The 12,916-nt window shown below is 50.9% G+C and overlaps 1 protein-coding gene across 2 annotated transcripts in view; it reads left to right on the top strand.

The window, feature by feature from the left end:
- The window catches only part of Map3k4 (mitogen-activated protein kinase kinase kinase 4), a 103,521-nt gene that overhangs the window by 89,808 nt on the left and 797 nt on the right, over nt 1-12,916 (top strand). For both annotated transcript variants that reach the window (XM_015996740.2, XM_042262398.2), the window contains 9 exons: nt 829-929; nt 1,417-1,497; nt 2,728-2,919; nt 3,866-3,936; nt 4,875-4,991; nt 5,786-5,945; nt 7,863-7,985; nt 8,385-8,491; nt 11,692-11,871. In XM_015996740.2, the coding sequence (XP_015852226.2) occupies nt 829-929; nt 1,417-1,497; nt 2,728-2,919; nt 3,866-3,936; nt 4,875-4,991; nt 5,786-5,945; nt 7,863-7,985; nt 8,385-8,491; nt 11,692-11,871 (1,132 nt within the window). The remainder of the gene's footprint in view (nt 1-828; nt 930-1,416; nt 1,498-2,727; nt 2,920-3,865; nt 3,937-4,874; nt 4,992-5,785; nt 5,946-7,862; nt 7,986-8,384; nt 8,492-11,691; nt 11,872-12,916) is intronic.

The following is a 12,916-nucleotide window of genomic DNA, read 5'->3' on the forward strand; positions in this document are numbered from 1 at the left end:
CCCACGCTGAGGCCGTGGCCAGTGACCGTGCTGCCCGGGCCTGCTCAGAGGCACCGCACTTCTGGACACTTGCACATGCTCAGCAGCAACTTCTTAAGCTGCAGATCCCATTTTCATGTGGTCTTGGGTTCCGTGGACTCCAGTTTAACACTTCCTGATTTAATCAGAGCCTTACCCTGTGAGCTCATTCTTCTGTGAACATCTCACCTGGCTGTAGGAAAGCAGCTGACTCACCTCTCTAACACGTTGGTCTCTTGCTCTCCAGCTGCTTGCCACTGCTTGAGAAATCATTGGCGCTCCTTTCTTAACTGCTAGACATTTGCAATCTTTTCAACCATGTAATGATTTCAGTGCTCGTGGTATAGTTAATTGAAATATGATTTGTTGGCAACCTTAACTGTCACTGGATTTGGTTACTGCCCCTCTCCATGCTAGGCTTAAACTGTGGAGCTTTCCACAAAGCACTGCTGTTTAAATAGACGAGCTTTATCCGTGTGTCCGTTATTAACGTAGAATGAACACGTTTTGGGGCCGGGACCCTACAGGCAGTCAGTCCCTGGGGAGACCCTGTCTCAGTGGCTGCTCTGTTTATTTGGGGGATAGATTTCCTGGGGCTGGCCTGTGTGTTGTCCTCTGCCCACTAGATGCCAGTTGCACCCTCCCAGTCAGCAGTCACGAGTGTCTACGGACACCGCCATGATCCCCCAGGCAGTGCTGTCCTGTTGGGCGTCGGGATTCTAGAAGAATCTCCTAGACGTTTGCATTTTACGCCCCACTGACTTGCCAGCTCAGTTGTTGTTGTTGTTGTTTGTGTCAATGTTGGAACAGGGGCTCCAGCGTCCCTGAGAACGACCGCTTGGTGTCCATAGCCGCAGAGCTTCAGTTCAGGTCTCTGAGTCGGCACTCGAGCCCCACGGAAGAGCGGGACGGTGAGTGTCCACCAGCTCCCTGTTTTTGTCTCACTTCACCAGTTGTGACGTCCTTGAACAGGACGTGTGGGGGACCAGCAAGCCTCAGGAGAGGCTTAGCCTGCCCACCTTGGCCTTACAGTACCACTTTGCACATTGTAAGTCGTCTTCATTGTGTTTTCCAAACGACATCCCTCTTGATGGTTTCATTCTCCAGTACTCTTCCTCGCTTTAGATGTTATGTGTTTGCTGTAGTACGGTGGCAGTCCCCCAAAACTGCCTCTCAGACGGGGTCCCCAGAACGGTGTCCTCATGTGATCTGTTGTCTGTTGCTTACGGAACGTTCAAAACGCGGCAACAGTTTCTTCATTAAGTGCCGTTTTCTAGAAGCGAGTGGAGACGTCAGACTCACTAGGAATGAGTAGGAGCAGATTGGCAGTGATTGCTTCCATTCAGCAGAGTGTAGTTTCTTCATAAATCTTACTTTGTATGCACACCTCTCCTACAGAGCCAGCGTATCCCCGCAGTGACCTGAGTGGGTCAACACGGAGAAGCTGGGAACTTCGCACACTCATCAGCCAGACCAAAGGTATGAGAGAAGAGCCGCTGTTGATGGGCGCTGTTCAGGCCCTGAGTCGTTAGGTCTCCCCTGTTAACACCTGTGACCTCCCTGGTCCCTCTGACCTCACTAGTCGCTGCCGTGGCCTTTCTGGACAGCTTCTGTTTTTCACAATGAATTCCAAGAGCCTTGGGCGTGCTCGTCCTTTCCGCAGCACAGTCCCTGGATGTTGTGTTTGTGAGTGTAAGCATTCGTCTTGAGGCTGAGAACCTGGGGAAGGAGCGGTGGCTGGTGGGAGTTACCGTGGGGAAATTGTTCTGCCCGCTGCATTAGGGGAGAAATGGGCCTTGGTTAGAGTTCCAGGACAGTGACTGGGGCACATGGAGGTGTTAGATGAACTGGGGTTTCAGAGTCGGGCGGCAGCAAGAAACGGCTTTGGCTCAAACGCTGTCAGGCCCTGTGCAGATTCCTGTGTGCTGAGGGAGAGACTCAGGACCTGAGCCCAGAAACTGGGAACAGTCTCTGCCTCAGCCCACCCACAACGGTGGTGCCCCTGGACACGGTGGTGGCCGGGACTCTGCCCTGCGTTTGAAAACAAGTACTCGGTGGTCAGGTAAAATGGGGAACTGCTAGGACTATGGCATTCTCTGAGAAGCTGCAATTCCCAGGGACATACTGAAGTCCAAGTCTCTGGAGAGAGGCTCATTGGTGTTTAAGAAATCTTTACACAGTGGGGTCTACAGCCTCAGGGTTGTGAAAAACGTCCATGCGAACCTGGTGTGTAGTATATTTGGGTAAAAGAAACAATTAGATTTCCAGGGTTTTTTTTTTTTTTTTTTTTTATGTAGTAGAAAGGAAGAGAACAAAATAAACTAATTAAAACATAAATTTTTGGGAATGCCACTTTTCAAATTAACCTTACAGCCATCCAGATCTTCAAAGATCCCTTTGTCTGCTGGACAGAGCTGAAGCTCTCGATCACTATTAAGCCACAGCTGTAGCCCACTGATAGTTGGAAAATCTTGAGTGTTATCAGCTCTGGTGTCCATCAACAGAGGATATGACAGAAAATATAACACGTGTGTGCGTGCATGCGTGCATACACACATAGCGTGGAATACCATGCACCGGCTAAGAAGGAAACGGTGTCATGTGAGGAAAATGGATGGCGTTGGAGATCATGTGTGCTGTTTTCTTTGTGTCCGCTTGGAAACCAGCTTTCTCACATCCTGGGACTGATGAGTTCACGTCTCTCCGCAGACTCCACCTCTAAGCAGGGGCCCATAGAAGCGATCCAGAAGTCAGTCCGGCTGTTTGAAGAGAGGCGGTATCGAGAAATGAGGAGAAAGAATATCATTGGTCAAGTTTGCGATACCCCGAAGTCCTACGACAACGTCATGCATGTCGGCTTGAGGAAGGTGACGTTCAAGTGGCAGAGAGGAAACAAAATCGGTGAGGAGGCCGAGGGCTGCCCCGCGGGAAGCAGCTCTCCTCCCAGTGTTTTGTAGATCACTCTTTTTGATGTTTCATTTCTAAATTGTGTTTAGCGAGCAATAGAAAATGAACATTGAAAAAGACTAGTTCAGTAAATTGACTAGTTTTGCTCAATAATTCTGTAAGTTTCCATTTGAGAATTACTGAAATTTTGCCCTCTTGTTTGTCTGTGTTCTTTTATTCTCACCAGAGTATTTGAGAAGAGACTAGAAATAAATCAGGACAGGGCAGTCCCTTTTTTTTATCCCCCTAAAATATTGCCCTGTCAATTGATTTCTAGGTGGAATTAACTCAGACTCTTGAGCCACTTAAATGCACTTATCTCTCAAACTTTAAGTCTGAGAGGCAAACCCAGTCGTAAGAATTTGGGGGAGCCCAGGAAACTAGATGTGTACTATCAAGGACCAAACAGTCAAATAATTTGTAAAACATCTTCACTATAGCTCTCGATCTCCTTCAGTAATTGGTTCCGTGGTTTAGTGTCCCAGAGCAGTGTGGGAAGATCGCCCTCACACTTGAGGTCCTGTGGCAGCGTGGCCAGAGGGTCTAGACATGCTCCTGGCCACTCCTTTTTGCCCCAGTCCCAGCCCAGCCCTCTTGAGGGGAACAAGGCCTCAGAAGGATCTGGAAGAGCGGGCCGCTTACTTACCTTTCATAGCTGTCCTGTGGTTCCCCAGAGCTCGTCTCTGTCACAGTGACATCTTCAGGTAGGCTGTGTGCAGTGACATGCTTGCCCCAGGACTTTGGGTGCCAGGGAACACTGAGACTGCTGTGGTCTTAGGTGGCGAACTAGAGTGAGCATAACAGTAGCTCTGTCCATGCGTCTGAAGTTAGAGCTTGCTGTAGGCTGCATTGACAACTGCCTGTAGTGACTGGAAGACTGCTCTGTTGGTGTTGTTGGCAGGAGAGGGACAGTACGGCAAAGTGTACACCTGCATCAGCGTCGACACAGGGGAGCTCATGGCCATGAAGGAGGTGAGTCATGCTTCCCTGGGCCTTTGGGTCAGATAAATCTGGGTGATTCAGGTTCAGGAAAGCCACTGCGTTTATGGCCCCTGTGCATACGGCTGGCCCCAGGACTCTTGAGTCGTGAGTTCCTCGGCCTGGGTCCCGAGTTTTAGCATTTGACATTTGGGACCGGGTGGCAGCCACCCTGAGATGACTTTAGTGGAAGATTGACGGCTCTAGGAAGGACTTCCAGAGAGTGGGGTCTCGAGTAATTGAAATGCAAAGCGGGTAGGCTTGCCCTGTGGAGGCGGCTTGGGAACCCTGAGGGAAGCTTGGGGGATGGAGCCGCCTCTAGCACCCGGTGGATGCTTGTGAGGAAAAGACAGTAAGCTTAAGAATTGAGGATGGGCAAGAGCTGGGGGAAACTGAGGAATGACCACTAGAGGGCTACAGACTGGGAACCAGGGGTGACCGGGTGGGGTGGGGGTGGGGGTGGGGGGCGTTGGTGACGGGCCGAGCTGCAGAGCCGTCGTCCGTCACCTCCAAACTTCGGTGGTTTGTTCCTTGCTCCAAATTGACCAAATACATCATCATCCCCTTGTGTTTTGACATTTATAAATTTTAATTGCTATCATCATGTACATATAGTTATGGTTTATAAACTGTACTGAGTATGCAGATAATGGGAAGTGATTGAATCACACACGTTCATCACTTGGCTCTTTGCAACCTTGAAGACAGGTGCCGCCTGGTCTCGCTCTTGTGGAGTCTGGGGGAGTCTGGGCGGATCCCTGTGTGTAGTCGGGGCTCCCAGGCTAATCAAAGCCAGCAGATAATCAAAAGACCAAGTCACAGACATGCTGGCCCTGGTCCTGGAGGCTAGGAACTGACATGTCGGGAGACGGCTTCCCACCCTCGGTGGGAGTATCACGGAGTATCCATAGCCATCAGTTTTCTTTCCCCAGATTCGATTTCAGCCGAATGACCATAAGACTATCAAGGAGACCGCGGACGAACTGAAGATATTCGAAGGCATCAAGCACCCCAACCTCGTTCGGTACTTCGGCGTGGAGCTTCACAGAGTAAGCGGGCCGCAGTCACACTGTGTGGGGAGTCAGCGTCCGCAGTCAGTCACACTGTGTGGGGAGTCAGCGGCCGCAGTCACACTGTGTGGGGAGTCAGCGGCCGCAGTCACACTGTGTGGGGGGTCAGCGGGCCGCAGTCACACTGTGTGGGGAGTCAGCGGGTGCAGCGCGGCGCCGTTCCTCAGCACACCTCTCCTCACTGCAAAGCACAGTGACTCTGCCTGATGGTCAGGAAACCTCCATGGCTACGTCACTTCTGCCTTCTCTCTGAATCCCAGGAAGTTGCAGACTGTGTCATTAGCCCGATGTCGTGAGCACTTACAGCTGCTGTGCTAATTGTCACAGCTATTAGACACTCACTCTTCTCTCTGTTTAATAAGCCTGCATGGGGTAGGAACAACCTGAGACCTAAGATTACCCATGTTGAGTGAGGAGACAGAGGAGGACAGCTTGCAGCGTGCTGGTGAGGAGCCAGAGCTGCCGGGGGCCGATCATCGTACGTTTTCAGGAATGGGTTTGTGATTGACAGGGATGTGATTGACAGGGATGTGATTGACAGGGATGTTTCAGTACTTGATGATACCTGTAGGCATGGCTGTTACTCCATCCCAGACAAGAGGCAGGCCGCCCCCTGTAGGGGAGTCAGGCACAGCTACACCACTCCCTCAGCACTCAGGGTGGGGTCCACACCCCACCAGGAGGAACACGGATTTCTCAGAGTAGGCCCTGGCGTTCCCAGTGTTCATGAAAGGAAATTCAAAGTGTTAAGTCTTGTTCTGTCCCCTCCCCAGGAAGAGATGTACATCTTCATGGAGTACTGTGACGAGGGCACCTTAGAGGAAGTGTCGAGGCTCGGGCTTCAGGAGCATGTCATCAGGCTGTATTCCAAGCAGATCACAGTCGCCATCAACGTCCTCCACGAGCATGGCATCGTTCACCGAGACATCAAAGGTACACCTTACCCGGCTTCCACGGGCGGTCAGTCTCCTGGGGTCCAGCCCCGAGTAGGTTCAGCGGTGGTTGCTCCCGTGCCCACCTGTCACTTCTTCCGGTGGATGGAGGCACCCTTGCTCTAAGTGCTTCTCAGGTGGGCCTTGTGCCTGGAAATGGCAGCAAGCCGGGTGTCCACGCATGAGTAGAAAGTCCTCGCTGTCACCTGTGCAGCGACGCTAGAGACGTCCGTTTCCTGGAACTGAAGCGTGCTGCTGCTTCAGGTGTAGTTCAGTCTGCTTGGTACACACCTGTGACAAGGCTCCCTTGCCTAACCCATGCCAAGGTCTTTGGACATTTGTGTCCAAATGCATGGTTTTTTTTTTTTTTTTTTTTGAGGTGGGGTTTCTCTGTGTAGCCCTGTAGCCCTGGCTGTCCTAGAACTCAATTTGTAGACCAGGCTGGCCTCGAACTCACAGAGATCCTCCTGTCTCTGCCTCCCGAGTGCTGGGATAAAAGGCGTGCGCCGCCGCCGCCACCACCACCCCACCCAAATGCATGTTGTAAGTACCTGAAGTGAGTGTGAATCCAAACTGCCTGTGGAACCGTGCACACAGCTGTGGCTTTGGAAGTAAAGAAGTTGTCCACGCCATACTTTTCTGTCTCAGGAGAGGAGCTGTGCTCCCATTTCAGGACTCACACTGTAAGTGTCGAAGCCACACCATGACTCTGACCTTTTTGAGGAGTCTGAGAGACAGTTAGAGCAGGACACTGCTTTCACCCCCGATTGGCTCAGAGTTCCATCCTGTCCTGTACTCTGAGGTTAGCCCCAACACAGTTAATCAAGAGAGACGTGTCTTCTGGTCAAGGACTAGACTCCCTTTCTGGGAAGTCATCGGTTACCCTGGAAGCCGCCTTGGCCTGGGCCTGAGGATTGTTCATGTTCTGCTGGGTGTCTCACCCTGAATCCCCCAGCCTGTGCCAACCTGATGGCTGCCTTGTCCGTCTGCCACACGGCTTTGCCGGGTCAGCCTGGGCATTTGCTTGGCTGTCATTGCCCGTAACCAGTTGGTCCTGCCTCCCACACCACACTCCATTTCTGTGCATCATCCTGGCAGAATCTCTGAGCCCTAAAATCAGTTTAGCTCATGGGTGTCCTCATCAAATGCTTTGTAGTTGAGCATGGCTAAGAACAGAGAACAGTTTCAAAATGGCCACTGTGCGGTCCGTCGTTAGGACCGCCTCTGGGAGGCTCTAGCTGTCACAACGGATAGAGTGGCAGGAGCTCACTGCATAGCTGAGTGTCCAGCAGGTTACGGTGGTACTTTGTAAAGTGTATTAGATGACTTAATTACAGCAGTACTGTCTCTGTCTACAGCAGCCTGTAATGATCTAGGCTACCCTGAGATATGAGCTATAACCCTGGGTTCCAGTGGGAGTTGATACAGTTGTATGTTGCTTATAGGAATGTTGGAATGGAAAGTATACAGTACTGTTTTTCAGTTACTGTTAAAATGGGCTCCGAAGTGGCATTAGTGTGTATGTCTTAAAGTCCTCAGTGTGTGCAGGTTCTCTTTTATGCATCCTTCCTGTTAGAGAAACTGCCCACAGCAAACAGTCCCAAAGTTCATTTGCTGCCACACACATCTGGACTTTGTATTAAATTTCTCTATAAGTATGTCTGAGTTTTTAATGAATTATGTCTCTCAATTCAGAATGTGTCTGCTTTGATGTCAGTTTGTGTTGATTTGCAATAGTTTGCAGTTGTGGTCCATAAATCTTCCTGTGGTTGCACATGGTAAATGAAATTTCAAAACTTCCTGTTATTTAGTTAATTTGTGAATGAAGATTTTTAGGTGTTTGGATAATCGTGGAAACATCGTGAGGCACCCACATTGTGTTTCAGAGCCTGCTCAGCAACTGACTGTTTCTGTTTAGGTGCCAATATCTTCCTTACGTCATCCGGACTCATCAAACTGGGAGATTTTGGATGCTCAGTAAAGCTTAAAAACAACACGCAGACCATGCCTGGAGAGGTGAACAGCACCTTGGGGACAGCAGGTAAGGACCAGCCCAGCTGGCCGCTGAGCTCTGACTTGAGGAAGGCCTCTTTCCCTCTCGGGACACCTGGTGGTTTACACTGGGGACTGGAACTGTGCTGGTTTAAGTAACCACAGCTGCATGGTAACCACTTGCTGGTATTGATTGTTTTGGTGTCAGGTTCAGTTTCCTGTTTTCAGTGAGAATACAGTGTATTGGAAATGTTGACATTCAGAGTTGCTTTTGAAAAGAGAACTTTGTCCTAAGATGTCAATCAAGTTGACTTGGGAGTGCAGGTTTTCAGCATTGGCTGCTTGTAACTGGGGGAAGGACATTGCTGAGGATTAATGGACTGCTTGGTGCTGTTAATACGACCTGCTGTGCGGTTAACCCTTGCTATCTCCGTGTTTGACTGCAAAGCTTACATGGCACCTGAAGTTATTACCCGGGCAAAAGGAGAAGGCCATGGACGTGCAGCAGATATCTGGAGTCTGGGGTGTGTCGTCATAGAGATGGTGACTGGCAAGGTAAGCATGCTGTGCACGTGGAGGAAGACACCTTGTAGGTCAAGTGCAAAACTGAGGTTTTATCATTAGTGCTGTGGATACCTTCCTCCTCGAGCTCGTTAGAGATTAATGAGGCCAATCAAAAGCACAGTGAGGTTTAGGGAAATGACAGACTGAGAAACGCCTGTCTGTAAAGCACACGTCATAGAGAGCTCTTAGGGAACATTTAAGTTTCAGCTTTGAAGTAAAGCATAAACCCACGCATCGATAGCCGCCTGATGTTTGACAACGGTGCCGACAGACGGAGAGGAGACAGTCCGAGTGACTGATGACCATGTGTGATAACCACTGCTTTATTCACAGTGTCAACAGACGGAATCAGCTTAGGTGGCCCCTAACCGATGAGGAGGGTAATGAAAATGTGAAATATTATTATTCAGCCAGGGAGAGAAAGGAAACCATGCAGTTTGCAGGAAAATGGATGGAACCAGAAAATACTGAGGCAGCCTGGGCTCAGAATGATACATATCACTTGTTCTGTCTCCTATGCAAACCCTAGCTTCTCATTTTAATATCTACGTATTGATGTGGGAGTGGCTGGGTATAGGTGCCAGGAAACTAGAGAGGGTCCTGTGAGGATGCAGATAAGACTTGAAGGATAAGCAGTAGAGAAGGCAGGAAACAAATCTAATAGGAGAGTGAAAAGGAAATGCTGGGCTGGGGGTGAGAGAGGGAGACAGGGAGTATGCAGTTGCAAAGGGACACGTGACGTCCGAAGCGTGCATACACACCAAACCTGCGCGTGAATGCTGACGGCAGCTTTGCTCAGTACCCAAACCTGGAACAGCTCAGGTGCCTGCAGTAGATACGGCTCAGCAAAGAACACTTCCCCAGTGGTCTGCCGGCCAAACGTCTCACATCCGTGCAGGTGACTATTACTCACAGAGAGAAACGGCTCTGGTCCTCGGAAAGACAGAGGGGTAAATGGCGAGAGGTGCCACAGGACAAAGGCTGCTCACTGTGTGAGCTCCTCACAACACTGGGAGGCAGACTACAGGACAGTAAAAAGGCTCCGTGACTGCAGGCTTGCTGTACACACCTCTGTAATCCCAGCACTTGGGAGGATGAGGTAGATGGGCCATGAGCTTGAGGCCAGCCTGGGCTACATGGCAAGACCCTATTTCAGAACAGACCCAAGTTCATGGTTGCAAGAGTGGGAAGCGAAGGGTGATAAAGAGAGGAAAGGATTCTTGGGCTGGTGAAACTCTTCCTTAGTGCATCAGTGGCTTTCTCACGGTGGTCACAAAGACCTTCAACCTTCAGCTGAGGGGAGACATCATACCCGCAGTCAGGAAGGAGGGGGCAGGAAGTGGAACCAGGCTATAAAACCTGGAGACCAGCCCCCATCCCACTCGCACCCCACTCCACTCGCACCCCACTCCACTCGCACCCCACCCCACTCCCACCCCACCCCACTCGCACCCCACCCCACTCGCATCCCACCCCACTCGCACCCCACCCCACTCGCATCCCACCCCACTCGCATCCCACCCCACTCGCATCCCACCCCACTCGCATCCCACCCCACTCGCATCCCACCCCACTCGCACCCCACCCCACTCGCACCCCACCCCACTCGCACCCCACTCCACTCGCACTCCACTCGCACCCCACCCCACTCGCATCCCACCCCACTCGCATCCCACCCCACTCGCACCCCACCCCACTCGCATCCCACCCCCTGTGACCTACTTCCTCCCTGAATGCTCCACCTGCTAAAGATTCCACAGTCTTCCAAAACAGCGCCACTTGCTGGGGGCCAAGCGTTCAAACCTAGTTGCCCATGGGGGCAGTTCACATTCAAACCACTGCAGGTCATGGCTTCTCATCACACTTTTAAACCCACAGAATGTACGAGACAGAAAGCGAACCCTGATGATGGATGCTCATTAGCAACACCAGATGTAAAAAATTATGGGGAGACAGAGGCAAGTTGGGGTGTGTGGGGTCCTACCACTCTACGGTCAAGTTTCCTATTACCTTAAACTGCACTAAGAAAGCAAGCCTGATTGTTATAAAGAAACCCATGATCATCTCCATTATCACCAGAACAGTACATTCAAAAGTGAAATTAATTTTTTTAGCATGTGAATAACATAAGATTTATGATATTCACTCTGAGAGAGGTGCGAGAAAACAGACATACGCTTCAGACAAAATTCAAAACGGAAGAATACTCTGGAGAACTACTTTTGTACTGATGAAACTTAAATGTACTTCACCCTGAAACCAAGGGAATTTTGCTTCTGATGGAGACCCTGCCGACGAGTAGCTGCACAAATGTGTGATACATTTGATAGTAATCACACAGACGTGTGCGTAGCATGTGGCTGCTGTCTGGTGTCGTCTGTGCAGCCCAAGACCTGAAGCCCGAGTCTTAGGAGACAGTGGCTCCTTCCCAGCCTGCCTTGCAGCTGCTGAGGAGTGGGCAGTGGGAACTTGGTGAGGGCGAACGCTGCCTCTTCTCTCAGCATCGAGTGGAAGGATGGTGGTGATGGCTTCAAGTCAGGTGGCCTGAAGAGTACAGTTCAGCAAGAACTGAAGACTGACATGTAAATTAGGGTGCACATCGACCTAGTTCAGTCCTCGGAATCTCCTTTTTCCTGTAGTCACAATTCAATAAGGTTTGCGATGATGGAATTTTCGTAATTCAACAAAGTGGTCAAGAACCATCTTTGCGTTGTGTGGTGGCAGCCGCCTCTAGGCTACACTAAACTAATGGCATGTCCCGGTGCAGCAGGCAGAGTGCAGCTGGCCGCCTGTGTTTAACACACAGTCTCACTGGAGCACAGGCATGCATACCCGGGGTGTGTGTGTGTGTGTGTGTGTGTGTGTGTGTGTGTGTGTGTGAGAGAGAGAGAGAGAGAGAGAGAGAGTGTGTGTGTGTGTGTGTGTGTGTGTGTGTGTGTGTGTGTGTGTGTATGTGTGTATGTATGTATGTATGTATTGACTAGCTCTCAACTGTAGCTGGCCGCCTGTGTCCAGTCTCACTGGAGCAGGGCCACACTTGTTCATGTGTGTCGACCGACTCTCTGACAGATACCCTGTGGCCTCTCGCTGCTCCCGACAGCTGCAGTCATGATGCACCTGAGAAAGGACTGAGAGCATCTGTCACTGTGAGCATCTGTCATGCTGAACCTGGTTCTTTCCTGTCTTTACAGCGGCCTTGGCATGAGTATGAACACAACTTTCAGATTATGTACAAAGTGGGAATGGGACACAAACCACCGATCCCTGAAAGGCTAAGCCCTGAAGGAAAGGACTTCCTCTCGCACTGCCTGGAAAGTGACCCAAAGATGAGATGGACAGCCAGCCAGCTCCTCGACCACGCTTTTGTCAAGGTTTGGCCGATTGCTGAAGTTACCCTCTTCAGGGTTAAACACTTCAGTTCAGTTTTGCATCTGGCACAAGAAATCTGGAAACCTAAACATAAAATACTTATATCTAAAATAGACAAGAAGTAAATGTCCTAAAGTGGACAGGAACTAAGTGTCTTAATGTATCAGAGATTTGATTTCAGCTAGTCAATGTTCACTGAGGCCCTTCTACACGATCCGTTGGGACATTGGAAGCACACTTGAGGAGATGGTTGAGTGGATTTTAAAGAGATGAGCGTAGTTCTTGCCCTTGAGATGTGTGGTCAGCCTGGACCTGGCATTGTGTTAAGAGCCGTGATGAAGGTGTATGTGACTTGTAGGGGACTGAAGATTTGTAACTGGAAACCTGGAGTCTCTGAGACAGGGTGTGGCTAGGCAGGAAGGGCAGACAAGGTGTCAGGCGTGGAGAGGCTGGTGGGGGTAGAGCCACTGAGGAGCTCCGTGTGAGTGAGGTAGGAGGAGGGGCCCAGGGTGCTGGAAGTGGTGGGAGACAGGCAGGCTGGGAAAGATGCAGGAGCGGCACAGAGGGATCAGTTAACCAGCAGAATGTGGCTGATGGCCCCTCAGCCAGGCTTCTTCAAGGACGCCACACTGCAGGCTGAGGATTGGCCAGCAGAGTGTGGCTCTCGGCGATATTGAGGAGTTGGAATGACCCTGGCTGAGGAGCAGGTTAGAGGTGTCTAGGGTGGCCCCACCCTCCAGCTTGTTGAGTCATGAAGATTGCCTCGACCACAGTAGAGCCAAAGGGCAGCAGGTTGAGGGCCAGTCTGGGCATTGACGGCCTCTTTGGGAAGGTCAGTTCCAAGTTTGTTTGGAACACTCGCTTGGGCTTTCGGTGGGTGCTTGCTCGCTTGGGGCTGGCGGTCAAGGGATTGCCACAGTAAGTGGACTGTAGCAGAGGATGGGAAATGTGTTGCTGGGGATGTGTCAGGAGTGTGGGGATGGTGATGAGAAGAACATGCCGCTGAGCGGGACCCTGCCCAGGAGCCCCTGGTGGAAGGCCCGAGGG

The sequence above is a fragment of the Peromyscus maniculatus genome, chromosome 16 (assembly GCF_049852395.1).
Source record: "Peromyscus maniculatus bairdii isolate BWxNUB_F1_BW_parent chromosome 16, HU_Pman_BW_mat_3.1, whole genome shotgun sequence".
NCBI lineage: Eukaryota > Metazoa > Chordata > Mammalia > Rodentia > Cricetidae > Peromyscus > Peromyscus maniculatus.